At 42.0% G+C, this 27,161-nt stretch overlaps 2 protein-coding genes across 5 annotated transcripts; both read right to left on the bottom strand.

The window, feature by feature from the left end:
- Window positions 1–205: 205 nt before the first annotated feature.
- On the bottom strand, window positions 206–10,642 carry cabp1a (calcium binding protein 1a). 3 transcript variants are annotated; one of them, XM_074638767.1, is made up of 8 exons: window positions 6,824–7,672; window positions 5,809–5,994; window positions 4,138–4,168; window positions 3,815–3,958; window positions 3,606–3,715; window positions 3,411–3,485; window positions 2,132–2,204; window positions 206–1,329 (listed from the first exon to the last, which is right to left on the bottom strand). In XM_074638767.1, the coding sequence occupies exons 1-8, from the start codon at window positions 6,947–6,949 to the stop codon at window positions 1,304–1,306; spliced, it is 771 nt and encodes a 256-aa protein (XP_074494868.1). In that variant the 5' UTR covers window positions 6,950–7,672; the 3' UTR covers window positions 206–1,303. The 3 variants fall into 3 exon arrangements, with proteins under 3 accessions (XP_074494868.1, XP_074494867.1, XP_074494869.1); XM_074638766.1 differs by lacking the exons at window positions 5,809–5,994; window positions 6,824–7,672 and adding an exon at window positions 9,518–10,642; XM_074638768.1 differs by lacking the exons at window positions 5,809–5,994; window positions 6,824–7,672 and adding an exon at window positions 4,281–5,751.
- A 3,868-nt stretch (window positions 10,643–14,510) lies between these two features.
- LOC141769540 (aspartate beta-hydroxylase domain-containing protein 2-like) lies at window positions 14,511–22,309 on the bottom strand. 2 transcript variants are annotated; one of them, XM_074638732.1, is made up of 4 exons: window positions 21,964–22,309; window positions 19,709–20,918; window positions 19,126–19,239; window positions 14,511–18,280 (listed from the first exon to the last, which is right to left on the bottom strand). In XM_074638732.1, exons 2-4 carry the CDS (start codon window positions 20,571–20,573, stop codon window positions 18,150–18,152), a joined length of 1,110 nt encoding a protein of 369 aa, XP_074494833.1. In that variant the 5' UTR covers window positions 20,574–20,918; window positions 21,964–22,309; the 3' UTR covers window positions 14,511–18,149. The 2 variants fall into 2 exon arrangements, with proteins under 2 accessions (XP_074494833.1, XP_074494834.1); XM_074638733.1 differs by having other exon boundaries at window positions 21,968–22,279.
- Between the last annotated feature and the right edge of the window lie 4,852 nt (window positions 22,310–27,161).

Raw genomic sequence — 27,161 nt, 5'->3', positions numbered from 1 at the left:
GTTTGTCCTCGAGACATGCAGTGACAGCACACAGTGCTTTACTAATATAGGCTACTGATAAGGACATTTTGACATATAAGAGGTGCAGCATGAAATTTAAGGTCCATACCAAAACAAGCTGATGTCAACAAATTTTTGTGAGTATGTATGTATATACTACTATATTGTGTTTTCTTTGGCAACATCACCACAGAAGAAAAGGGGCTCAAATGTAAACACCTTTTTTATTTTTCTACAGTTAACTTGGCGAAATATTTTTTGTTTACTTTGTTAGACAAAAATGCAAATCTGCATATATACTGAATTTAATAAATTTCTCTCTTTGGCATGCATAAAAATTGCTTCGACGACACAGATGTGTGGAACGTTACCACAACTACAATCATATTGACGTTGACATACAGTACAGGTACAACATGATCACATCCACTGTAAATACAGTTCACATATGTCATTCCTACTGTATGATCGCAGACAGATTAGTATGGATAGACAATATATATACTAAGACTCTAGGTATTCAAACCTGTGAGCATCGAAAGACAGGATGCTGCAAACCGGAGCTGTGCATCTTTGTGAATCGTGTTCAACTGTCCTTGATATACTGTAGTGAATAACATATATGAAAAGCATTTCAGAGCTCGGTTTCTCATTAATATCAGAGATCTGCTTCTTTGTTGCATGTATTGTTAGACAGTGATGCTTTTATAGGACTCGACTGGCACAGAGAAAACTCACAGATGGTCACACAGTTACAATACAGGTGTTATATTGCCACATGGGTTCCTGGTTGGAGCCCCGATGTCACACAAAGGACATACAATTTCTAATATAACACAAACTGTGTGAAAACATACAGAAATGTTCAACAGCGCACTGACCTTTTACATCTTTTCTACAGGCATTCAGGCTCACATCCTGACTTTGTTGTACATTGAAGGCGACATTTTGCAAGACTTTTTTTTTTTTTTTTTTTACCACGCAGAGGATGAGACAAGACACCAGCAATCTATCCACACAGGAAGTTATTTAGTGAGAATTAAAGTGCAAAAACATAGGTTGGACAATCGTCAGCTAGGCTACAGCAAATTCGGCCTCAGTTGAACTGGAGACTTTTCAGGAAGAACACTTATTGACTGAAAGTGTGAGGTGAACTCCTCGCTCTGTAACATTCAAGGAGTTTTGATTCCAGTGTCATTCAGATTCGGATGGCTCAGAGAGATCTCAGCATGTCCTACTGGTGTACTTGGTCAAGTATGGAGAAGGACACAGCTTCATATTCAGGACCGATCATTTTATGATCTTAGCGAGACATCATTCGTACAAACTCTGTGGAGAGAGAGAGAGGAAGATAAGGACAAAATGCAACAGTTGCACTGAACTGTAAAGCAGTGGATCACAAACTATTTTCCCTTGAAGCTCCCCCTACTTGTATCTAAGAAAAGCTGCAAATTTGTTTTAACACCACTGATTTTATTAACGCATTAACGCAATCGATATTTATAACCATGTCATACTAGCTTGTTGCAAAGGAGTTTAAATAACGCTCCAAACTTATTAATCATGATTAATCATGGATAATCATGCGATTAATTGTGATTAAATATTTTAACTGATTGACAGCCCTAATAAATGCAGATACGTAATATGATATGATCTTTTTTTGTAACAACATTAATTAATTTACTATTGTAGTGTTAGAGCTGAAATAGATGTTTTGTTATTGTAGTTAAATAAATGTAATGTATGGTGTTGTTAGATTGCTTCTAGACCGCCCCATTTACATAGGGCCTCGCTTTGTGTGCGTCAAGCTGGTAGAGCAAATAGGTTTTTGACCGCAGTGAAAATGTTGTTTTTGAAAGGCTTAACACCAACAAATATGAATTGAAGCTGCATATTTCATTAGATTTTATAATTAGAAGTAGCAAAGTATAATATATCTTTTTAAATAGTATATTTTATATACAGACTTTTGTAAAAATTATCCAGGAAGTGTGTTATCATGATTTGACAACCTCAGAGCAGACAAATCCTGGCGCACTGCCTGTGATCTTCGGTGTCTCCCTACGGACCCCAAGTTGGGAACCACTGCTCCACAGGATACCTGAGTAGTCTGAAAAATGGGATTTACCTTCAAAGTCAACAAGCCCGTCACCATTCAGGTCAACATCCCTCAGGATATCTTCTACCTCCTTTAGACCCACCTGGGAAAAAAAGGTTAGCAGGAGTTTAGTGGGGCACTACACACACAGCGGGTATTCATACAAGTGGTAAAGAGACTCTGGTTGCGTCGGAAATTCCAGTATGCAAACGCTGGACACTGTGGAGGACGGAACCTACCTAAATCACTCAATAAATAAATAAATGTCATTAAATAAAGCAAAAATAATATTAAAAATAAATGTAGCCTAAATTAATCGATGAAATGTGGCATACATTTATATTTCTGCTTTAATTTGCTTCTTTGTTTATTTATCTTTGTATTAATTCCCTTATTTATTTACTCTTCTGTTTGTTCTGTTTCCCCTGTTATTTATTTATGTATTTATTTTTGATACATTTTTGAATGTGTTTGTTTATTTTGAAATTATATTTTATTCATTTTATATTTATTTCTAAATAGATGTATTTATATATGTATTTATGCATTTATTTATTTATTTATCCACAATTTTCCCTTTGCATTTCACACCTTATTTATTCCCCCAAACTTATTTATTACGCATTTCTTTTTACATGTCTTTACACATTTCTTTATGGATTTTTGCCTTATTACAGAAATAAGGGGGCTGTCACTCAACATGTGTCATGGGGTCAGAGTGCATAGATCGACTATATGCTAGCCAGGCAGCTGCATTCCAGCTAAAAAAATTAATTAAAAAATAAATGAATAAATTATAAAATAAATAAAAATTAAAAATTAAAATTAAATTAAATTAAAATTAAAAATTTGCAAATTAAAGCAGAAATGTCAATTAATGTCACATTTTAATGACATATTTATTTATTTATTTATTTTGGCAGGTTCTGTCTTCCATACAGAGGCATAAATATCCCACAATTCAGGGCGGTAGTGACAAAAAAGTTCATAACAGACGTTGACGGACAGCTCTGTAACATCAACAATGCTTCAGTTTAAGTATAAGATTTCACTTTGCTAGACGTAATAGATGTTTCAAATTAGCCAATCCTCGTTTTTGGTCACAAGTTACCATGGTTACACATCTCCAAACAGCAAGAAGGGTCTCAGGAAGTGACAACGTAAATTACTGCCCAGTGCGTCCGAAAAAATACATACTACTGTTTATTCACATAAAAGTATGTTAACTGATAGTGCACATATTGGATGTGTAGTGCATAGTATGTGATTTCGGACGCAGCCTCTGTTCTCTCTCTGATCCAACTCTTACCTGTTGGCCCAACAACTTCCTCATTGCATCTCGGAGCTCAGATGTGCTAATGGCACCATCTCCATTAGTGTCAAACTGCGAACAAAAAAAAGAGAAACAACATAAAAAATGGAAAAGTAAATAGTAAAAAAAATCTCACAACACGACCAGAGCTACAGAAAGCAGATATCTAAACTTGAATCCAGAGACTCTTACCTCTCTAAACGCATCTTTCAACTCTTTTATTCCAATCATGTCTGCTGTTTCGGCGAGGAGTTTTGGGCCCATCAACTCTACAAAATCCTCAAAATCAACATGACCTCCCACTTAAGAAAAAGAGATTTTGGAACAGAATTTTAAACCACAATACACATACAGGATACAACTGTAAGTATGACATATAAGTACACAAGTTAAGTCCTTACAGTTCATGTTTATCTGTTGACTCAGTTCGATCAGCTCCATTTCAGTGGGCATGTATCCCATAGTTCTCATACAGTTTCCAAGGTCTTTACAGCTGATGAAACCGTCCTTGTCCTTGTCAAACTCTTTGAAAGCATCTCGCAACTCTGTTCAGCAACAACAGAAATAGTATTAGCAATTGTATGACTTTCATTTTACTTAAAACATGTCCTTCATTTCATTTGACGTTTGTTCTGTGAAGCACTTTGACAAACCTCTGTTGTTTAATCATTTTAAAATACATTTTGTCAAAGAAAGAGAGAACATTAAAGAAAGAGAAACTTACCATCCATTTCCTCTGGCCGCAGCTCTCTGTCCTATTAAGAAATGACATTTAATCATTGGTCAGTACAAAACCAAAAGCGGTCCTCGTGATCACACATCATAACAAACACAACTCGTCTGTGTATGAGCTACGTCCAAACATACCTCCGACAACGCTGTGACTCGAGTGATGCCCAAACCTAAATCGTCGATCTTCTCCATAACAAACCCTCAGTCTTCTTGTGAACCTCAACTTAAAGACGCCTAACGGTATAAGGTGTTAACAGGGGACTGAAACTGTCTCACATCTTGATGACAAAATCTCCAAGTATGAATAGGCTGATCCCCATGACTGGGAACCATAACCCTCCGAGTTCACAGAAGAATGCGAATGTTTCTCTTTTTTTTCCAAGAGCTTGCTTACAATGAACGCATCCTTTAAAGGGCAGAGAGAGAGGTAGACATATCCCAGAACCCTCAGGGGTTAACAGCGGGAACAGTGTGAAGTCTAAACACAACACTGAGTGTTGACGTCAGGCCCGAAGAGCTGTCTGACCGGAACCGCTGACATAGAAAACACAGGAGGCACATGCACCAGCCGGTCTAACATGTGTGCTCCATCAGCGCACTCCATCACTGTCAGTTCATCAACCATCATCTCTTACAGTGACATGTCACAGGCCTCATCCATTTACTCACGTGCAAAAACCTCCATTACTGTGTTGTTTTCATTGAGACTTTAAAGAGGACCTATTATGCTTTTATGCTTTTCCCCTTTCCTTTAGCGTGTTATATCGTTTTTTTGTGCATGTAAAAGGCCTGCAAAGTTACAAAGCCCAAAGTCCATGCCAAAGGGAGTTACTCTCCCCCACAGAAACACTGCTCCTGAACTGCCTGAAACGCTTTACTTGAAGTCCCGCCTTTTCTTCCGTAACGTGGTGATGTCACCAAGAAACACTTTTGCATAATACCTGCCTAGCAGCTAGTTTGGCACGGCCTCAAACAAAGCTAGTTAGAGCGAACCTAAAATACAAATATGAACCTGGAAAAAAGCATAATAGGTCCTCTTTAAAGTACAAAATATTAAGGCCGCTCAGTCTTTTCATGCAATTCACCTGCCATTACTATACATCGATTGATCAGTAGCCATATAATAGTGTAGACAAGGAGATATATGAGCTGTGCAGATGGGGTTGAAACTGAGTAACAGGAAGTTGATCTTAACGGAAAACATGCTAATTAGCTTTCTTGCTAAGAGTTAGATAAGAACATTGATACCACTCCCATGTCTGCGCAGTAAATTTGAGGCTACAGCCAGCAGCCAACATTTTCAACTGTCAGACATGACAGTGCGATCAATCTTTTTATCTAACTCTTTGCAAGAAAGCAAATAAAGCATTGCATTTATGCACAAGCTCCCAAACACTACTTTAGTTATTCGCGAGCTTTCAGCTCAGTTGTTTTCCAAACCTGTGTGTTCCCTACTGACAGCTGGCAAGACACCAGTCAAAAGCAGCAGGAGTGGAAATAGTAGAATATTATGATAGAAAGTAACTGAAACGGTCTCAACAATATAGCGGTGATTGTGGCAGCTTGTTTGGTAATGATAGAAATCCTATCCAGGTTGGATATAATGCTGGTGTAAATACAGACAGATATAGATGAAAAAGGATGTTTGTCCAGACTTACGTACAGACTGCCTGCACGTGGCCATGCCTTTACTCAGGTAGACACAGGTTTGCAACTGTACGTTGCTCAGGAAAACGCAGTGTTGTGTCACAGAAACAATGGACTCCTGATAAGGCCCAAGACACCGTGACTGGCCCATCTCCTCACAGGACAGCACCCCTCTGAACCTCCTCTCAGCATCCTGGAGCATCTTTCCAGAGGGGTGCAGAGACAGTGTTAGAGATCTGCAGCAGCTTCTGAGCACAGTGCAATAAAGATACAAGTTGAGAGACGATGTGTGACAGTCAATGTAGACTCTCTATATTCTTGAATCAGATATACGTTAAATACGAAGACAGAAGTGTAGTCTGTAAAAGTATTATGTGCGTGTGTGTAGAGAGAAACAATGTCGAAATATGAAAACATGGCAGAAATGCATAAATAAAACAGCATGTTGCCAACTTTCCACTCATCATTCATAACAATTTACTCGCCACGTTGTAGGGACTGGCACCTCACACCTATACACTGTCACAGGAACAGTAAACACACCGAGAAGCAGAGAAAAGACGAGCTAAAGCTCCAGGGAACAGGCTACATGTGTTCACAAAAGACATTAAGACACACTTCCTTCTGTGGGACTTACAGTACTTTTTGGAAAATAGTTCCTGTTGCACTCGAGACGTGCAGTTTCAGAGTAACTTCCATTTCATAAAGTCATTTCCACCACCAACCACCATTAAACAATGTAGATATTAATACTCCAAACTCTAGAATAATCATGATATTTGCCTGTTTTTGTAAAGATGTCTCACAGAAACAGGATATCGTGAAATACACATAAAATAATTCTAAATCAAATTTGCAATAAGATGACTGACGTCATCAGCATGACTGTGAGCAGAAAGAAGAAATGCAACAGCACACAAGTCTTTGTTAGAATACTGTCTAGTTTCATTTACCAGTTTCACTTTCAACACCCACCAAACAAACTGAGAAAGACAGGCTGTAATGGTGCATCACGCTGAAAACAATCCTACCGTCCTCAGAGGCCAGTGTAAGCAGTTTCCCATGCCAGAGGAGAAAAGAGGCGCTAAAAAGGACCATGAGGACCTTTTCTCCGGTAAGTTTGCAGTTTGGATTTTGCAAACAAAAGCAAGACCCATGAAGACTGGGGTGCTAACCTACAGCTGGCTGAAAAAACAGTGAACCGCACTGTACTGCCCTGTCTGGAGTAAGTGAATGTAGCAGTAGTAAGAGCAGCCAGTGACACGGAGAGAGAGAGAGAGAGAGAGAGAGAGAGAGAGGAGTGAGGACGAGAGACTAAATGAGAGAGGGAAGTGGGCCAAGGAGGGAAACAGAATTATGCCTATTAAAGGAAAAGAAGGTGATCCACTGCCTGCGAGATATTTCACCTCAACTGTCACAACGACCGAACTGCAGACAATTCAAAGCGGATTCCCAGACACCGAGACAAGAGAAATGGGTGTCAGCTTTCCTGCGGGAACATATAGTAATGCAAGCAAGTGACCTTTTGCTTCAGGGTCACGCACATATTGTGAGTGGTTTGCTCTTTCCAGGCTGTGAAAATCAGTACCAGGCAAGTTTACAAGAACACGCCGTAATAACCTATTTCCAGTCTCCTCACCTGCACTCTTGACTAATTTGTCAGTTTGCAGCCTTGAGATTGCATTATATTTGCACTTTATATTCTGCATGTGCCTTTGTTTTTCTAGCTTTACACGTCATCCTCTGCCCTCTGCAGGCAAAGACAAGGTCACTCTGACCTACAGCAGCCACAGGACACCAAAGAGAAACGTATAAAGACGTCAACTGTGTGAAGAATACTGTGTAGTCCATCTGTTAGTGAAACTTACATCTACAGTGTGTATATATATATCTGCAGAATACAGATGAGGTAATCTATTCCCTGCACAGAACATTAGTGAGGATATGGTTCCCTTCATGAAAGGTTTCCAACAGTTCTCATCCCTGATTACCATCTGTTCACATGTAGTTCCTTTTTGTCGAAACACTAAAAATGCACTTTACTTTGAATGCATTGTTCAGACAAAAATGCCAAAGATGACACACATTGAGTGACAACCCCTCATTTGCATAATGAGGCAGAAATGCATAAAGAAATGTAAAAAGAAATCTGTAATGAAATGTATGAAATATAAGAAGAGGAATACAGAAATAAATAGGTTTGGGGAAATAAATAAGGGGTGGAAGGGGAAATCATGCAAAAATAAATACACACATTTAAAAATAAATATTAAATAAATAATAAATAAAAAAAATAAAAAAATACATTTAAAAAATAATAAAAATAAATAAATAAAATGGAAAATTAAACAGAAGAGTAAATAAATAAGGGTATAAAGGTACAAAAGGGTACAACGATAAATAAATAAAGAAGCAAATTAAAACAGAAATATCAATTTATGTAACATTTTATAAATTAATTAATGGCTACATGTATTTTTAATATTATTTTTGTCACATTTAATGACATATTTATATATTTATAGGGTCACTTATTTATTTATGGATTTATTTTTGATTTTGGTAGGTTCCATCCTCCATATTCTCCATCCAGCAGTCTCATCAAAGACCTTTTGGAGGTCACACTAATGTTTTCACAGAGCTGCTCGCAGACTGACTCACAGGTTATTTGTAGAATAGGCTTTCATACTATAAGTACCAGAAGATCTCTCTCCACACAAAGCCACAATGGACTATACCCGTGTTCCAGTACTGAGTCTATTTTACAGTGAAGATCCTTCCTGATTTTGAATCACATCCTGATTCACGATCAGATTAAATTCCAAATACCATACATGGCAAGAAAGAGACACTGACTTCTGAGGAAGAGCCTGGGAAAATGCCCTCAATAAACAACACATCAGGAGTTTTAAAGCAGCGAGGTGGAGCTTTGTGAGGATTTGCAAATATAAAACTAAAACTGGTTTGCTTTAACAGACTTATTATGCAAAATCACACCACTGATTGAGGATCCAAGCATATTAAACTGAGCTCTTTTCTTCTGTGCGAATAGACTTAAGGCTCAAAATAGAACCGACAAGAACATCAAAGTGATTTCCTTCAAACACAATGATAAATATCTTTGTCTTTGACTAAATACACATTAGCACATCAGAGATTTTCCACCTTCTCCTTTCCATACTAGCACATTTCACCTGCCCCAGCAGCACATCCACTTCAATAGGAGAGGTCTGCCTGATTGAGAGGGTCTGTAGGAGGTGGTGCAGTATTTACAAATTACATAAGAAATGGATGTTGTAGAAGAAGCTTTTCCCTGCTCAGTCTGACCAGTAATGACAGTGTTTGCCGAACTGCATCACAGAGTACATTAGCGTATATTGATCGTAAACAGGACGTCAGCGTATAGCCAGAAGCCACACTTAACCGCTTCACATCTAGGTGCACTTTTGTAGAATAACAAAGCACTATTTTCTGCATGAATTTAAAGCATTTTAGAATAGACTTTACCAATTAAGTTTTACATAAATTAGGATTTGGGTTTGGGGTGTCACTGTCACAGCTTGTCGGGGGCCCCAAAATTTCCAGGAGCATCCCTGCACTTCACCCTAAAACTCTTCACATGAATTTACTGAACAATTGTGGAGGTGATTTATAACTTAGATAAAAAAAAAATAAAGCACCTGACTAATCCATTAATGTCCCTGCATGTATTTCAGGGCCCTTACCTGCCCAAACAGTGAATTGAGGATAGTGCGTAAATTGATGTCTGATGCAGAAGAAGCCACGCTGGACCTCCGGGAGCGTCGAGAGGACCTGCTGGACAGCTGGACCAGGGAGCAGGAGGACGGGGACGGACTGCTGACCCCACCGACCCCTTTATGGTCCCTCACATGCTCACAGAGAGGAGCCCTGTCGTCGTTGCTGTCCGACAGAGAGGGCACCCTGCAGGGGACCGGGCGGGGGTGCGCTGCGTGGCACCGACGGGGATGCTCTTGTTCAGGTGGTCCTGATGCTGCAGGTGATGATGCTGATGCTGCAGGAGCATCAGGTGGTGGTGGTGGCCGGTCCTCCCGGGCTGCATGCTTCCTGTGGTGGTGGTGCCGGTGTGTGGGCTTGGATGACCTGCAGCGCTCCCTCACACCGTTTGGCTCTGCCGGGTCGGGAACTTGGCTATGGGGGGCATGCGTCTTGCACTTGCCCCGACTGGCTGCATTATTACTGCTGCTGTCCTGGCTGCTGCCGATGATGGAGGGATGGCACAGGGGTCTCCGGGCACTGATGTCGCACTCGGCCGACCAGAAGGACTCCTCTGCTTTGCTGCTGCTGCTCTGGAATGGAGCGTTGGGACGGTGGTGATGCTGGTGCTGATGCTGATGCTGGTGCTGATGCTGACTCCTCCGGCTCTCCGCGGTGCGTTCAGGGAGTATCGGTCTCCTCGCCGCCGCAGAAGAGGAAGATTTCAGTAAGGAGGTCGTGGATTCAGATTTTGCAAAGGAGGAGCTCATTGCTGCTGCTGCTGCTGCGGATCTGGTCTATAGTAGTCTGTCTCGGTGGGTTGATATCATCGGCATCCGTTTCCTCGCCATCGTCGACCCATGTTTAGCGTATATAGCAGAGAGCCTAAATGACCGCGTGAAGTTGGGCTACATTTCACCACCTGATGTGCTGTGTGCGGCAGCGCGGTCGGAGCGCGCGTCGCTGTAGCGCGCGTCACCTCTTCATTGATGTGGATGCTGCTCTCTGGCATCGTGGCGGTGACGTGGGTGTGGACGGTAGTAACATAGAGCCTAGTGGTCGGCAAACTTTTCCATGACAGAAAAAGACAGACCTAATAGATCAGTTTACATCGACCACATATATAGATGGAAATGTGCCTCATGAGGAACTGAATTGACATAATGCAAAATGAAACCAAAACAAAATGATTCTGGGTTTAGACACAACATCCAAAAATTATATAATAATTGAATATATATATATATATGTAAATATATATACATATATACATACATACATACATACATACATATATATATATATATTATTTAACCTTTATTTAATCAGGTTAGTCCCATTGAGATTAAGGGAGACCTGGCCAAGACGGTCAGCAGCAATAACACAAAGTTGCAGACACAGACACAAATAGAGGCCCCATATAGGCCTGGCAACAATAACAGCCTTTGTGAAGCCATTGCTGGATTTTTGTTAGGACAGTGGCAGCAAAGTGTTAATTCAGCTGTAGCCTATTTTTTCCCCCGTTATGGTTGGTGTTGTGTTGTATAACATTGTTCTTTTAACAGTATATTGTGGGGTCAATTATCATTCACACCACACTATTGTATCCTTCCAGAACCAGATTAACCTTCTATATGGCCTCAGGGCTAAAACGAGCCACAAACCAACCAGTAATTCTACTCTGAAATGACTCATGCACCAAGCAGGTTTGTGTATGGGAGTTAGTTTGGGATCATTTTGACTGAATACAAATCTGTTTAACCCTCATCCTACCGACCAAGAATAAACTACTGTAAGAAACAACCATCGTATCAAAATTAGGGCTGTCAATCGGTTAAAATATTTAATTGCAATTAATCGTATGATTGTCCATAGTTAATCGCAATTAATCACAAATTAATCTAATTTTTTGTCTGTTCAACATGTACCATAAAGGGAGATTTGTCAAGTATTTAATACTCTTATTAACATGGGAGTGGGCAGATATGCTTGCTTTATGCAAATGTATGTATATATTTTTTATTGGAAACCAATTAACAACACAAAACAATGACAAATATTGTCCAGAAACCCTCACAGGTACTGCATTTAGCATAAAAAATATGCTCAAATCATAACATGGAAAGCTCAAACCCAACAGGCAACAACAGCTGTCAGTGTGTCAGTGTGCTGACTTGCCTATGGCTTGCCCCAAACTGCATGTGATTATCATAAAGTGGGCATGTCTGTAAAGGGGAGACTCGTGGGTATCCATTCACCTACCTTGAGGTCAGAGGTCAAGGGACCCCTTTCAAAATGGCCATGCCAGTTTTTGCCACTTGTTATTATTGTTTTAACTTTGACAGCCCTAATTATTATTTATGTAATTAAAGTCATCTGAAGAAGAAAGAAAACCCTCAGATTATTGTTATTTGAGGAAAGTTACAGTTAATTAGCATATTGTGTAAAACGAAAACAGACAGAGCTCATGAGGAAATCTGTGTCTGCTGCATCTGTCCTTCAAAATGACTGCCCCCCTTAAGGACACTTTCAGTTTGTAATCGTGCTTTAGAGGTGCACATTACCAATCAATTCTGTAATGGATCAAATTACCACAAAGTAATTGCCACATCCATCCATCCATTATCTGTAACCGCTTTTCCTGTTCAGGGTCGCGGGGGGGCTGGAGCTGATCTCAGCTGACATTGGGGGAAGGCGAGGTACACCCTGGACAGGTCGCCAGACTATCACAGGGCTGACACATAGAGACAGACAACCATTCACGCTAGTCAACAATTAACCTAACCTGCATGTCTTTGGACTGTGGGAGGAAACCAGAGAACCTGGAGAAAACCCACGCTAACACAGGGAGAACATGTAAACTCCACAAAGAAAGGTAATTGACACATATTATTACTGCTGTATGTAGCCTACATTCCCTACAGCTCGTCTGCATTTGAATGAAATTAAAGGGGAACTACGCCCATTTTCAAAATTCATACATGTTGTTCCTATGGTCTAAGACAGTCCAAAAATATAAGTAAACATGAACAACTCTCTCCCAAATCCAAAAACTCCAACTTGTGAGGTCAGAGGGTATAAAGCGTGTAACTGCTCCATAGACAATGAATGGGGAAAGATATTACAGATTACACTGAGAGCACCCAGGGGAAAGATCTGAGTATATGGGAACATTTTCTGTTTCACCACTGAGAACACTACGATAGAATAAAGCTCATTTGGGTATAAAAATTAAAACAAACATTTTGTGGGTCCATAAAATCAGTGTCCCATTCATTGTCTACGGAGCAACTCCAGACTTTACATCCTATGACATCACAAGTTTGAGACTTTCTCTAGTTTCTGGCTTTGAGAGAGACGAGCTCAAGTTCACAAATAATGATTACAATTTCCTAGACCATGGAAATAACAAATTGGAATTCTTATTGTTTCCCATTAAAGTCAAATTAAGCTATTCTTCACTTTGTCAGGGGCACACAGGACCCCGTCAGCTACACCTAGAGGTCCCTGGACTCCACTACAGCTAATTATTATACTATATTTATAAGAGACATATTATTACGTTGCATGTCTTCTTATTTAAACTCTACGTGGGCATATAGCTCAAAGGATAATCCTTGTGCATACATACTATGTGAGCTTCAAGTGGTTTTCCCCTCCCACAATGTTGCTCTCTCTCTCTCTCTCTCAAGCACATTACATACACTGCTGGTGTAATTAGTACACTGGGCAGTACTGTAACAATAACTACTATAGTGTACTTTATGCAAGAGCTGTGACACCAAAACAAAACAATTATGTGCCTATAAAACATACAACTTATGAATACAATCACTAACGGCTTTCTTATGAATTCTGTGTTATTACTGGCATCAATCTCACATCAACATGAGCCTCCATCCACTAAACACACCGTGCACCTTTAGACAAACTCAACTGTGATCAGAAGAGGCAAAGATTTCCCCAGTGAAGGATGCTGACTAGTGTTAGGAATCCTGGATGCAGATAGAGCCAAATATTAACCCCTTTATATATATTCTTTATGAACCCAGTGCAACACTACTGTTTGTATTTAACATGATGTTATCATTACCTCTGCATTTTAGTGCTTCTTGCTCCTCCAGAGGCAGTGCAGGTCTGACAAGAAATATCACAGCTGAGGAAACAGAGCAACGACAACATCATTGTGTGCCTACGCCTCCCTGTGTCACCATTATAAAACTGCACCTGGCTGAAAAGAGGCAATCTATTCTGTTCCCTTGCTTGAGTGTATTATTAATACCAGAGAGGGCTTTATTCTTCTCTACCACTAAACTACTCAGCTCCAGCAGTATGTTTTAATCAGTATTTGAGATTTAGTGTAAGAGCTGTGTGAGATGCAGTAGTTTAAAGGCACAGTGTGTAGGATTTGGCGGCATCTAGTGGTGTGGTTGCAGATCGCAACCAACTGAAACTTCCCCCTGTGTGCCAAGCAAGTAGGAGAACTAGAGCGTGAGCGTATAGAGAGCGCTATCCAAAAAAGCTGCCATCCTTATGAAAACATCCACATGAGTTGAAATCATTAACCCTACCAACCTTCCACATATTTAAACTTAAAGGGCAACCAACTGAGTACCCCTCCGCTAACTCCTCCCTTTCCAAGACTGCGGTAATGTGATTCACAGAGTGCAAAACCGTGGTAACGCCGTTCGCCTCGCTCAGAGGCCATCCTTACCATGATAACACTACTTCAGGAGCAACGGAAGTCAGACGGCGGTTGGCGTTACCACGGTTTCGATTCTTAGTTTCAGGTGATTATACACTAACGGAAACATAATTATGAATACTATATTCCACTTCTGCTAATAGATCTCCCTAAATGTTGCACACTTCCTTTAAAGAATGAAATGGTTGGTTCAGCAGACTGGACTAAAGAACATTCATACAGTGTGAAGTCGACCTCTTGTTTCACATCTGTGTAAAAGTGACACCTCTGACAACAGCTGGTTAAATAAGATACTCGACCATTTATTAAATGTACAGAAATACTGTTCAAAATCCACACGAGAATGTGTTAAAGGACAAATCCTTAATCCTAATGTAAACAAAATGGTTGCCCCATCACACACTGTATATGTAAAGCAAATGCTTTGGGAATGACAGTTTTCATACTCTTTAAGTGGATTAACAGCACTCTTGATTTTGAACCTAATCATGGACAGCTCAATGTGAGTGTCGGTGTTGCCCCATGTTGTAAACAGCTTGTAAATCATTTTGTAAACATTAGAATTGAATAGATGGGTGTCTTGAATTATGATGTACTCGTAAAGCTGCTGAAGATTAATTTCCACTACCTTTTTGTGCACATATATCCATGAAGTGCTGTTGAAGAATTAAAGATCGTGGCTTTAATAATGGATGCCGCTGCAAAATTACAGTGATTAAAAATAAATACGTCACAGAACAACAGAGATAGTACTTCATAAACATTTTACAGAATCTACAAATTGAATCTATCAAAATGATTTTGTGTCCAGCGTTTTGAGAACGGGGAATGAAATGCGATCGCTTTAGCTGTAAATCAAGACAACACAATAGTTATATTGAAGACAATCATCTCAAACCATCTCAGACCGTTCCATTTTCTTTTTCTACCTCAACCCTATTTACAGAAATACAAACCTGATATCAAATACAACCAAATTACAAGAGTTTAGTAAATTTACCAAAAACGCTCCATCTCCATTGTTACAGCACAGGCCGACTCACACGATTTGACCTAAAAATGTGCTTATCTAACCATGTCTTGTGAAAGCAGGATAGATTTTTCAAAGGGGAGCACAATAAACTACCACACCGGCAGGAGTCATGACAGAGACATTAGCTGCGTCTGTAAACATTCATGTCATGATCAACATTGGGCCTCAGTTATCACACTTCTATCGAAACACATAGATATGATAGACAATATGAAAAATGTCTTTGATTGGTTGATTAATTAATTAATTAAAGGTGCAGTGTGTAGGATCTGGCGCCATCTAGTGGTGAGGTTGCATATTGCAACCAACTGAAACTTCTCCCATGTGCCAAGCATGTAGGAGAACAACAGTGGCCGACACGAAAACGTGAAAACGCTCATGTCCCTATATGAGAGCCCTATACAAGAAGGCTGCCATCCTTGTCTAATATTATAGTTTGCTCTTGGTTTGTAAAATGTGCCGCTCTGCTGACAGTAGACTTGTCCATGTTAGCGATTGGTCAGATGCTGCAAAAACCCGCCCCTTTTATGTGAACACGCTCGTAGCAAGATGGAGAAACCCTGGGTTGATTTACCGAGTTGATAACCACCGTTTGTTAGGGTTAGTTAAGCCAGATAACGAGAAGATACCCTGGTTATGTTGAACTTGCTTCACAGTACAGGCCTCAGGTGCCAATGGTTAGCTAAGGTTGCCTACCCCTGTTCTAAGGTAACAAAAACACAACGATTCGTATTTTCAGGTGATTAAACATTAAAGAAAACATGTTGTTTTTCTTTCGGTTGGGGTCGGTTAGGGTTCACCACAGCGGCTCATTGATCCGCACATTGATTTGGCTTTTGGTTTTACGCCGGATGCCCTTCTTGATGCAACCCCCCTAGGGGGGGAATACATATTTTGGTGGTGGGAGGAAACCGGAGAACCCGGAGGAAACCCACACGAACACGGGGAGAATATGCAAACTCCACACAGAAAGGAGGTGAAAGCACTAACACACTAAAGAAAACATACTTCTTAATATTATATTCCATTTCTGCTACACACTGGTCCTTTACTACGTTCTTTAGTAACACCGATATAACACTTTCTGCAATTCATTTAGTTTAGATATCTATTAACAGTTGCCAGTTCAGCCATAAAGCCCCAGTTGTGCCTAAAATGACATTTACAGAATGACACTGCATTTGCTTATTTATCATTTATCAGTATAAAACTGCACATTTTTATTATCTGTTTCAATGAGTTTATGACGACCTTTTGAACAGTAGGGCCAAAATCATCCAGCAATGATCCCTCGGCTTCAGCTTTAGCTTTACTTTAGCTGTGATTTGATGTAAATGAGCACTACGATCACGGAAATTATGTCTCCATTCTGCAAGCAAGAGATTTTCCACTCATTCGTGAAAATTCAAACAGTCGAAAGTGTGTCCCACATTGGAAAGTGGGTGTTTTTGAAATGGAAAAAAAATGTGCAAACGCACTGACAATCGTGTTTTGGTTTGACTCAGAATTTGTATCTTAAGCGTGACTGGATATGTTGAGTAATATAAAAAGTTCAGTGATCTTTTTTTTTTTTTTTTTTTAGCCCTTGGGGAAATGTATGTAGGTGTTACAGTTAGTGTAAAAGAATTAGTGTTAGATGTTAGATGTAAAGTAATACCACCAATACAGGGCCCATCAATGCTTAACTAAATGACTCCAATTCATGTCCATTCATTAAGTGAAGCATAACTACAAGATCGTAAGAGCTGTTCATCATATCTGTAATGTCATCACAGTCTCACGGCAGTTCGTGAAATAGTCACTAGATCTAATCTATTTGATTTGTGTACATAGATACGAATTTCCCTTTTTTTCATGACACGCACGACTTTCAACAATTTATGTTTTGTGCGTTGTCCTACGAATGTCCAGCAACATGTGTCAATTTCCACCCCAGTCTTATTAAAGTAAAACCACTTAGTTTAGGTTTAGGAATAGACCGACTTGGTTAGGCTTAGGCAACAAAACTACTTAGTTGGGTTTAGGAATAGATCACGGTTTGGGTTAAAATATCACCGGAAGTGCCGTGACTTAAGTACAGAAGTTACGTAACAAAAAAGTACTTAGATAGCTTTAAGAAAAGATCATAGTTTGGGTTAAAATGACAAATAAATCAACTTTGACTTTACTTTGAATTACGTGGATTCCATACAAATTGATTTCCTGCTCATGAAACAAATGTGAAATTTGTGTCATGTACACAAATCAATACATTCAATTTCGTGACTATTTCACGAACTGCTGTGCGACTGGGCTGGTAATGTACTTTGCTCTCCATCAACATACTGTTGAACTCTTTCAAGAAGCAACCAAAATAAAGCTTATACGAGCAGCACAATGAATCTTAGATAGAAATAATTTTTGCTCCAGAACTGGCTCAAAGTTAGAGGGAAATGTGGAAAAATATATTTGATGGGAACTGCTTGCTAGGCAAAGTTGTTCCTGTTCAGTCACATCATTCATCTTTAATGCCAATGCATTGAACATTCAAAGATTTGAAATAAAATAACGCCAAATAAGCTAAAATGTCCCTGCCACGGTGTTAATGCACATGAATTAAATGGCTGCATGAACAATCGTGCTCCTACTGAGTTTTGAAAAATGTACTTTCAAGTGTGGCTGTCTTCTACACAACTACACAGGCAAAAACATGATGGATAAAAGAGGCCCAATGTTTGGTCATTTGCTAAGAAGAGTTATGAGAGATACTGTATGAGATGGAGAATATGTACACAGTGGATGTGAGAGGTGGTCTGGAGGCAGAAAAAGAGGTGCTCCCCAAATCCTACAGACACTTCCCTAAACGCCATCTGTCTCTTGGTCAGACATGGTTTCTCACTCACACCTATTTCCCTTCCTTGTCCTCTAAGCGGCCTGGGGTGAAAATGTAGTCCAAGGCTTGTCTCTCGGCGGCGGCCACGTTCGGGTGCCAGAGGTCCACCATGAAGACCACCCTGGGGCCGTCCTCTGCGCCGCCTGCACACAAACAGACACATAGCAACAGGAAAACCAAGAATATTGTCATGATCTTGATGTAAAATCCCATCAGACTCATATTAAAGAGGTCCTATTATGCTCATTTACAGGTGCTTACTTGTGTTTTTGGGTTTCTACCCCCAAAAGCCCAGTCTGCCCACTGTTTGGTTGGTCAACCCAATCAAACTTTTCGGACTCCGCTCCAGCTCCGCTCTAACTAGCTTTGTTTGAGGGAGGGTCAAACTAGCCGTTATGCCAATGTGTTACTTGGTGGCGTCACCATGTTATGGAAGGAAAGGCGAGACTTCAAACGAGGCATTTCAGGCAGTTCAGGAGCAGTGTTTCTGTTGGGGAGGGTAAAGCTTTGTATATACTCGCGCGCGACACCGTGGCGTGGGCCTCCGTATATGGCGTGCTCACTATGAGCATGCACAGAGACGTTTATGCTCAGCGTGTTGTTCTTTGCAATATGCTCTGAAATGCCAGAAGGCATACAAACAAAATATTCTGTGGATAAGCAAGAAGTCAACGAGTGGTACCAGAGCGGAAAGTAGACTGGCTGGCAACAGTAGTAAAACTTGCAAAGCCTTCGTGCACCACGTGAAAGCTGGGAGACCATAAATCAAGCTTTACTCCCTTTGGCGTGAACTTTGAGCTTTGTAACTTTGCAGATCTTTTACAAGCACAAAAAAGCAATATAACATAATAGCATAATAGGACTCCTTTAAAAGGCTCTCAGTTGGCCTAATATTGGATTATACCATTTTTAGGTCAATCCTCCTTAAAAGGAATAAATAAGAAAGGGACCGAGTGCAATAAAAGATTCAGTTTTAATCCCTTCTTACCCTCGTGGAAGGCCCTGTGGAGGAAGGAGTCATCAAAAAGCAGACAGCTGCCCTCAGACCAGCACTGTGGCTCTCCACCAACTACAAGCTCACAGGAAGGGGGCACTCTGAGACCTGCCAGAGAAAAATAATAACAAGTCCATGTGTCATTATGGAACAGCAAAGCATTTTGTGTTGCTAAACAATCTCCCAGGTGACACATCCCAGAAAAAATGCCCTCCTCTTAGAGTCTCCTGTATTATTACAGTATTCTGTTTAAAGCATCTTACGAAAGACCCCGTCTACAACAATAAACGTCACTATTTATAGCCACCTCACGGGGAACAGTTGGAAATAGAATCAAACCTCATGTGCAGTGAATACGAAAAAATATAATCACACAAGCCGCTAAATTTCAGCCATGTGCAATCATGACCCATGAGGATCCAGATGTTCAGTCTGAACACCACAGCAGCTGTTTCACCTCTCTATTTAAATGTGCTTATTCTTTTTTTAGTCATCTGCTGTTGTGTTAAGTTGAATGCACACCGAGCCTCAGACATCACATGGTTGAATCGGCTCACTAAACGGTTCTCTCTCTTACCCAGGTGGCAGCGCAGCCGGACGTTTGTTGGACCGTAATGCTCCGTGATCAGAGCTCCAGGCGTCAGCACGGAGAAGCAGGCGTTTCCGAACACGTTGTTGGCGATGAAGGTGCGCAGCTGGCCCAGAACCCTCCAGGCCCGCGGGCACCTCCTGACGTTAAGAACCAGAGGGGTGCCTTGGTTGACCAGGTAGTAGGTCCACCACTGGCCGCGGGGAGTGTTGTTGGATTTCCACCCCGGCGGCAGCGAGGAGCCGCTGCGGGCCGGAGGCTGGTGGTAGATGCTCTCGAACTCGGCCAGAAGGGCGGGGAAGCTCTGCTCCAGCAGCTCCACGTCGTGTCTCTGCACTTCTCTGGAGAAGAACGGAGCCGACGGCAGGTCTGGGAGGAAGAAGACCTCTGGCCGCTGGATGGTCGGTCGACTGTTGAGGTATCGGCCTTGATCGCGGACTCCTTTGTGCACCCTGCCCATACCTGACCAGGTGTAGCGCTTGGCGTAATCCTGCAGGCTGTGATAGAGCCTCTGGTTCAGACTCTCCCCGGCGCTGGTGCATCGGAAGCACTCCGACGACTGGCAGAAAGCGAAGCCGTTCTGCTCTTCCAGCATCGACCCGTGCTTCCCTTTGCCCCTGCCGCGGCAGTCTGAACTCATGAAGCCCCCCACCACCCCTCCGATTCGGCTTGGCCCGGCCAGATACCTCCCACGCAGCGGGCTGGAGCCATGCTCCCGGCCCACCCTGTAACAATACCACATAAACAGCAGCAGCACACACATGGCTATGGCGAAAGCACAGATCTCACACTCCCTTATAGACTGCATCCCTCCAGCCACCATCTCCCTCACGTTCTCTAGTGACCACTCCATCTCGGCTCCTTTCTTCTGGATTGCTGAATCTGACGCGGGGGGTGAGGTGGAAAGAAAAGTGCCGTTGAAAGATCAGTTAACACGTCTTTTCTTGATGGCTTTAAACCACACACAGGGCGTTAGGGAGTCTAGTGTCAAGCAGCTCTTATCGCCCCCCCTATGGTAAACAGTCTGCTGATTTGATCTGACACACTCGCTCCTCAGTGCTAACATTTCAGCACTCTGCAGCGAGGGAAGGTTTCTCCTTGCATGATGTCTGGCTGTGCGGTATTCGTGTTGCCTCCCTCTCTCGTCTCTCTTTCAGACAAACGCAGACAGACACCGCGCCTTAGGGTGATCCGTTCCCTGCAAAACAAAGACAGAAGGAAGAGAAAGAGGGGTGAGGAGGATACTGTGATACTGACATTTAGGAGGGATGCTGCGTGCGATTGACTTTACTGTTAATGTGTCGGCATGCAGAATGAGTTAAACTGATGGCACACAATTTGCTTTTTGCGTCTGCGAAACACATCTTCCATCTCAAGAGTTTGAGAAAATTCCCATCCTGTATGCACCACAAAGTCTACACCTGCTGAAACTCCCACACACAGACTGCACCCCCGTAAACACACACTTTGAACACAATCTGGTATCCACACACTCCTCCCGTACTGCACTGTATAAAACCATGAGTCATGGGCACATTGCTTGCATTTAACACAAATCTCTCCCATTTTTTTATATGTTTTTTTGCGCACCAGACCAAAAACAGTGAATTATGTAAACTTAAGCTATGTGTTGATGCCCACCCACATGTATATAATTGGCATTCATGGGTTTGCTCAGCAGGAGCTGCATAAATGGATCCTCAGGGTGGAGGGAGGGAGGGAGGGGGCGAGCTGTACGCTGCTTTAGTAAAAAAAAAGAAAAAGAAAAAAAGACTGGATTACATGATTATATAATGATAATGGACCAGCAGCCAAAAACGCGCAGAGTGCAATGCGTCAACTGTGATCTGAACTCCACGATGCTCCCTCCTCGCCAAAAATGGTCGGGTAATCCTGCTCCAATAGATCCTCCCCTGCATCCTGCATCCTGTCTGACAGCATCAAGACGCCCACACATCTCTCCCACCCAACCCCACTGCTTTTAAGGCAGACTGGCCATCAAACCCAACCATGAAGCCATCTAAAACACACACACACCCTGCCTTATTCCCAACACTGGTTCCATGTAATCTCCCCATCACAAGCTCTGCTGCCACCAAGATGCCATGCAAACTGATGACCAAGGTATTGATGAGCAATGAGCAATGGAAAAAAAACAAAAAACATAAGCAAGATCGCAGTAGCTTCCTTGTCTACGTGGATGTTTATTTGCGTGCACAGGTTTTTTTTTGTTGCATCCATACCTACTCAACATTCATGGCTGTGTGTTGCCAATGGAGAGGATGAGAGGCGCACAGGTGTTTCTCCGGCTGAAGCTGCGCACCACTGCAGTGCACAAGGTAGACGGATATCACTCGGCAACATTATAGGAAATATCTCCAGGATGCACAAAAGAAGAGTCCTTAATAGGAGTCGACACCCATCTTGTAGCAGAAGAGGAGGAAGATGATGAAGCTGTCTGTTGTCTGTCCAACCGACGGTTCGACTCCCCCTCTGTCTGTCTCTCTGTCTGTCTGTCTGTCTGTGATGGACAGCAGCGTCTTCCGACAATATTGTTGTAAATACTGAAGCTCCGTCAAGGGAAGCCACCCAGAAGTCAAGTAACCAGAGGAATACACAGCAGTATTTCTGGTACGGATTTTCAAAATAAATGTCTCAGTGAAATCTGTCCAAAACAAAGCACTGGAGTTCCAAAACTCCTCCCATCTCTCTCTATGCGAGGCAATGGTGCAACAGTTTATGGCTAAAAGTCAAAACACTGTAACACAAGCAGCTATTTCAACAGCAATTAAGAACAATTCATTTTTTTATTTTTTGTTATTATTATTATTATTATTATTTTCTTCCTCTTTTTTTGGCGACAGTTTTGTAGCCAAAGTAGCAATATGGCAGGGACGGACTGGTAACCAGACCAACCTCTAAGAAACCATGGGGTGATGTAAAGAAACAACAACTGGCAAGGCCATTTTCAAAGGGGTCCCTTGACCTCTGACCGTTGTTGAATCAGAAATGGAGGAAAACAATATTGTAGCCGTTTGTGGGTACCCACGAGTCTCCCCTTTACAGACATGCCCACCTTATGATAATCACATGCAGTTTGGGGCAAGTCATAGTCAAGTCAGCACACTGACACACTGACAGCTGTTGTTGCCTGTTGGGCTTGAGTTTGCCATGATTTGAGCACATTGTTTATGCTAAATGCAGTACCTGTGAGGGTTTCTGGACAATATTTGTCATTATTTTGTGTTGTTAATTGATTTCCAGTAATAAATATATACGTATATTTGCATACAGCAAGCATATTTAACCACTCCCATGTTGATAAGAGTATTAAATACTTGAAAAATCTCCCTTTAAGGTACATTTTGAAGAGATAAAAATGGGCGATTAATTTGCAAATAAGATAACCTTTAAAACAATATTTTTCTCCAATAGCAGCATTTTTCACTATTTTCTAACAATTTGTAGACGAAACGATTTTCAATTGAAAAAGGAAATTGATTAATTGAGGAAATAACTAGCAGATTAATTGACAATGAAAATATTTTTTTTAATCATCATATCATGTTTTACTTTGAAGGGGAAATCGCCTTATATCCGGTATTACTCTGGTAATCTCTATATGACTTGACTCAATTGAAAGCCTCCCTCTTCCGTATGCCTCATGGCTCGCCCATCGACTGCTGTTTGATATAACTGCAGACAGCATTTCCCAAGATGCATTGCGACTTGCCTGGGTCGTTCACAGCAGTCATAGAAAAGTAGTTTGATGGTGATAGTTTATGACACTATAATATGGCAACATGGTTAACAACTTTTCCTAGAAGGACCCAACTGCAGGCCCCAATCTTGGAGATCCTACACTCACACACATTGGTTTCATACCAGGGGCCCCAAATTCTGTTGCACTGTATATAAGAAATAGGAAATTCTTAATCCTGGAGCGAGAATACTCGTAGAACAAATACAGCAGCATAACATTGATTACAAGATATCCGTTGTAGTTATAATCTGTTGCAGTTTCCTGTTGATTACCAGTCTGACATGCCATGGCTTGTTTGTGCGGATATGACTTTTCCTAAATAACAAAAGTTAACAGTCGCCTACATATTTCCGCTTGTCATAAGATTAGGATTTATTGCCGCAGGGTTCCAGTTGGAAAAGCTTGTTTCACTGAGTTATCTGGAGCTTTGCTGATTAAAACACAAGAATCCTCTCAAATCTGGAACATGGAAATATGTAAAAACACCGTTTTTCCTCAGCCAGGTTACCCCAATAATTTAGTACATTTCTGGAACACACATTTAAAAACATTTCTAAACTTTTTTGTTTGCATTTCTCAGTGAACTCAAAGACCTTTTGTGATTGCTAAACACTGACTGTGAAGGTGGGGACATTTTTTGTTTTCATTTGGATCATTGTGCCTATGTGTATACTGTTATAGGTCCATCACCTTGCTGTGTGAGTGCCATAGGGGTATGTCCAGAGTTTTGAGGTGAAACCAGGGGCGTAGCACAACATTCTGTACCCTGTGCAAAGGCATTCTCTATGGGCCCCTCCCTGCATCCACAGATATCCATCTTTGTGGCCCCTCCGCACATGAGGGGCCCTGTGTTCTCAGTCCCGTTAGATTTGTGAACGAATCATTCTTTTTGATGCCATCCGGTTTGCTTAGAACACTGCATAGCTATATCTAAGGAATTCAAAGCATGTAGGCTACTGTGTTATCAGCACTGCTTTATCTATTAGCATGCACACACATAAAGAGACGGGGTGCTGTGAAGCCCCCGGTAGGAGCCGCGAGCCACCTTCACCCCGGGCCTTTCCAAGCCGGCCCTGAGACGCTCCCACGAGAGGATCCTCCCACACCAAGCGGTCGTCACTGACCCGCTGAGATTCAAGTGTAAAAATATTTTCGGTTCATTATGAAACTGTGGTAGGCCAACCTAGACTGTCTGTAATTAATGGGAAACACTTAACTTGACAACGACACCCACAAACATTCAACCAGAGTGAATAACACGAGTGACAAGAGGACAGCACTGTTAGTGAGAGAGAGGAGGCGGAGCTATGGGGGTTGTTGGTGAACCAAAAGAGTTGTTTATGAGTTGGTTCGCTAGTGGCGAGTGAATGACACAAACTGGGTTACTTAAAGGGGTGGGTCCGAGATTTATTTTTGTATTTTTTGAGGTCTTCATATCATTCTGTAGCTTCCAAGTGGTTTTCCCTATTTATTCAAATCCGAACATTCAAATTTTGGTCGAAGTACGTATGTTTTAGCGTCAAAATGCTATTTTCCCAAGCCCTAAAAACCCTTTTCCAGCACATGACCTGACGTAGGTTTCTATTTGATGACGCTGCTACATATAGACTAAAGTATATATTAAGCATTGGTTATATTTTCCGCAAGGACGGCCGCACGGACATGAGCTGACGTGGAATCGTGACGAGGAAACTTTTTGGATCTTTTATACTCCGTGCAGGTTTCTCCTCGCGGCAAACCGACATACTACCTCCGCGTAGTTAGAAAAATTTGGATGTGCACGGACAGGCGAAGACCTGCCGCAGGGAGGGAAGGGCTGTGTCTGATGGTGTGACGTCAAATCCCGCTAGTAACTTAGATGGCGGTTGGCATGCTCCCAGTTTGAAGAAGTAGACAGGAGTACCAGCACGGAAGCTAAGCAATGTACTGCTGTGGACGCCATGTTAGTGCGATCTGAAAGTCACGCAATAACACAAAACAAACTAACCGATCGATGAAGCGGTAGACCAGCATCTCCTGTGTTCTGCGAGATAAAAATAACTGTTTTCATGAATGTAGTCTGGTGGCTTTGGAGACAGCGATATAACGGCTTCAGTTCCCCATCGGAGAGGGCTGTCTGACAGCAACATAAAGCGGTGAAAATATTAAAAATATAGCGCACACTTAAAGGGACTGTTTGTAACTTTTTACACGTATAATTCTACCGGGTCGGGATCCCATGCGCTCGCGTGAGACCGGAGTCTCTGCTCCTCTGCCTGCTTGCCTTCACTCACGCACAGCGCGCGTTCTCGCTGTCTCGCTCCACCTCTACACGTGCATGCACGCTCACTACACACTGCAGAAGAGACACCGGCGGATACGATAACGTTTCTTTTCCTGCTTCAGCCTCCGGGGCTGAAGCAGGAAAAGCCAACACTAGGATCAGCAATGATTCATGGAGAGACCTTCGTCTGGTCAGCTAACATTACTGCCAAGCAGGTGAAATATAAAGTGATATTGTGGTTTTAGCTGACGTGTGGCCTCACTGTAATGAGCGAAGCTCGTTCATGTTTATTTAGAGCGAGCAAGCGCGAGCAACAGGATGCTGACTTTCGTTGACTTAATGGCCACAGGTGTCGCTGTTAACAAGCATTTCTGAAAGTTACAAACAGTCCCTTTAAACCAGTGGTCTCAAACTCAATTTACCTGGGGGCCGCTGGAGGCAGAGTCTGGGTGAGGCTGGGCTGCATCAGGTATTCCACAAAAAAATCTTTGTTAAAAAAAAAAAAATCTTCTCAAACGTCATTATTAACAGTTCTTTAACTTGAATGGGTTCTTCTGAACATTAACTGTCCTGAACATGAATGGAACATTGAAGAACATGAACGGTTCTTCTGAACATGGCCTCTATTGCGTCTCCCACTTTTCCTGAAATTGTCTGTGCTCGTCACCAACCTTTCTCTTCACTGCAGGCTTTGAAAAAGACATGATTGGGGCTGTGTGACAAGATATATATTCATTCCACTTGGTGTCACTCCGCAATAAAGTTGTGCCTGCTGTGTTTGTGTTGCTCTGCAATTACACCACCAAACCGCTAGTTGGCGGCGGCGTCTCTATGAGTTTCCTTCTTCTTCTTGTACTACAAACAGAAACTGAGCGGAGTTGGAGCTAATAACTGTTGAACCACAGAACTTTTACTGATATTACTGCAACGCCGAAAAGAGAAAATATATCTGAGTGGATTTGTGTGAACAAACATTGAAAAGATGGAGGCAGAGAGAAGTAGAACTTGGTCCTGGCCGCTCAGCATCGCTGAGAGACTGGACCAATCACAGCTGTTGCGGTCTGCGTCGCCGCGACGTGTAGTTACATGTCTGGAGAGGTGCACGTCAGGCTACGGCGTCGATTCAACGCAGAAGTATAAATCAAGCTTTAATCAAGCTTATGCGATGTTACACGGGCGCCGCCACAGTTGTTGTGAAATGTTTCTCTGCTTGCATCAAGCCCGGCCGATTGCCCGTCCCCGGGAGCCATATACCCCGCTGTGATTGGTAGGTTCGTTCAGCTCGGGCTCGCGCAACAAAGGGACCTTCCACGGCAAACTGCCATTAACATAAAACTCGCGGGCCGAGGGCGCCTGGTTAGCTCAGTCGGTAGAACGGGCGCCCATGTAACAAGACTTGGTCCTGACCGCGGCGG

The sequence above is a fragment of the Sebastes fasciatus genome, chromosome 6 (assembly GCF_043250625.1).
Source record: "Sebastes fasciatus isolate fSebFas1 chromosome 6, fSebFas1.pri, whole genome shotgun sequence".
Taxonomy (NCBI): Eukaryota; Metazoa; Chordata; class Actinopteri; order Perciformes; family Sebastidae; genus Sebastes; species Sebastes fasciatus.
This window is presented reverse-complemented; position numbering and strand designations above follow the sequence as displayed.

Coding starts and splice junctions, on each gene's coding strand:
- cabp1a (XM_074638766.1), bottom strand. CDS start 10,297: ATGAGCTCCTCCTTTGCAAAATCTGAATCCACGACCTCCTTACTGAAA. Junction 3,716..3,814: donor TCAACAGATAAACATGAACT/GTAAGGACTTAA, acceptor CTTTTTCTTAAG/TGGGAGGTCATGTTGATTTT. Junction 1,330..2,131: donor CGGGCTTGTTGACTTTGAAG/GTAAATCCCATT, acceptor CTCTCTCCACAG/AGTTTGTACGAATGATGTCT.
- LOC141769540 (XM_074638732.1), bottom strand. CDS start 20,573: ATGGAGTGGTCACTAGAGAACGTGAGGGAGATGGTGGCTGGAGGGATG. Junction 19,240..19,708: donor CCGGCTGCGCTGCCACCTGG/GTAAGAGAGAGA, acceptor TTTCTCTGGCAG/GTCTCAGAGTGCCCCCTTCC. Junction 18,281..19,125: donor CCACAGGGCCTTCCACGAGG/GTAAGAAGGGAT, acceptor GTTTGTGTGCAG/GCGGCGCAGAGGACGGCCCC.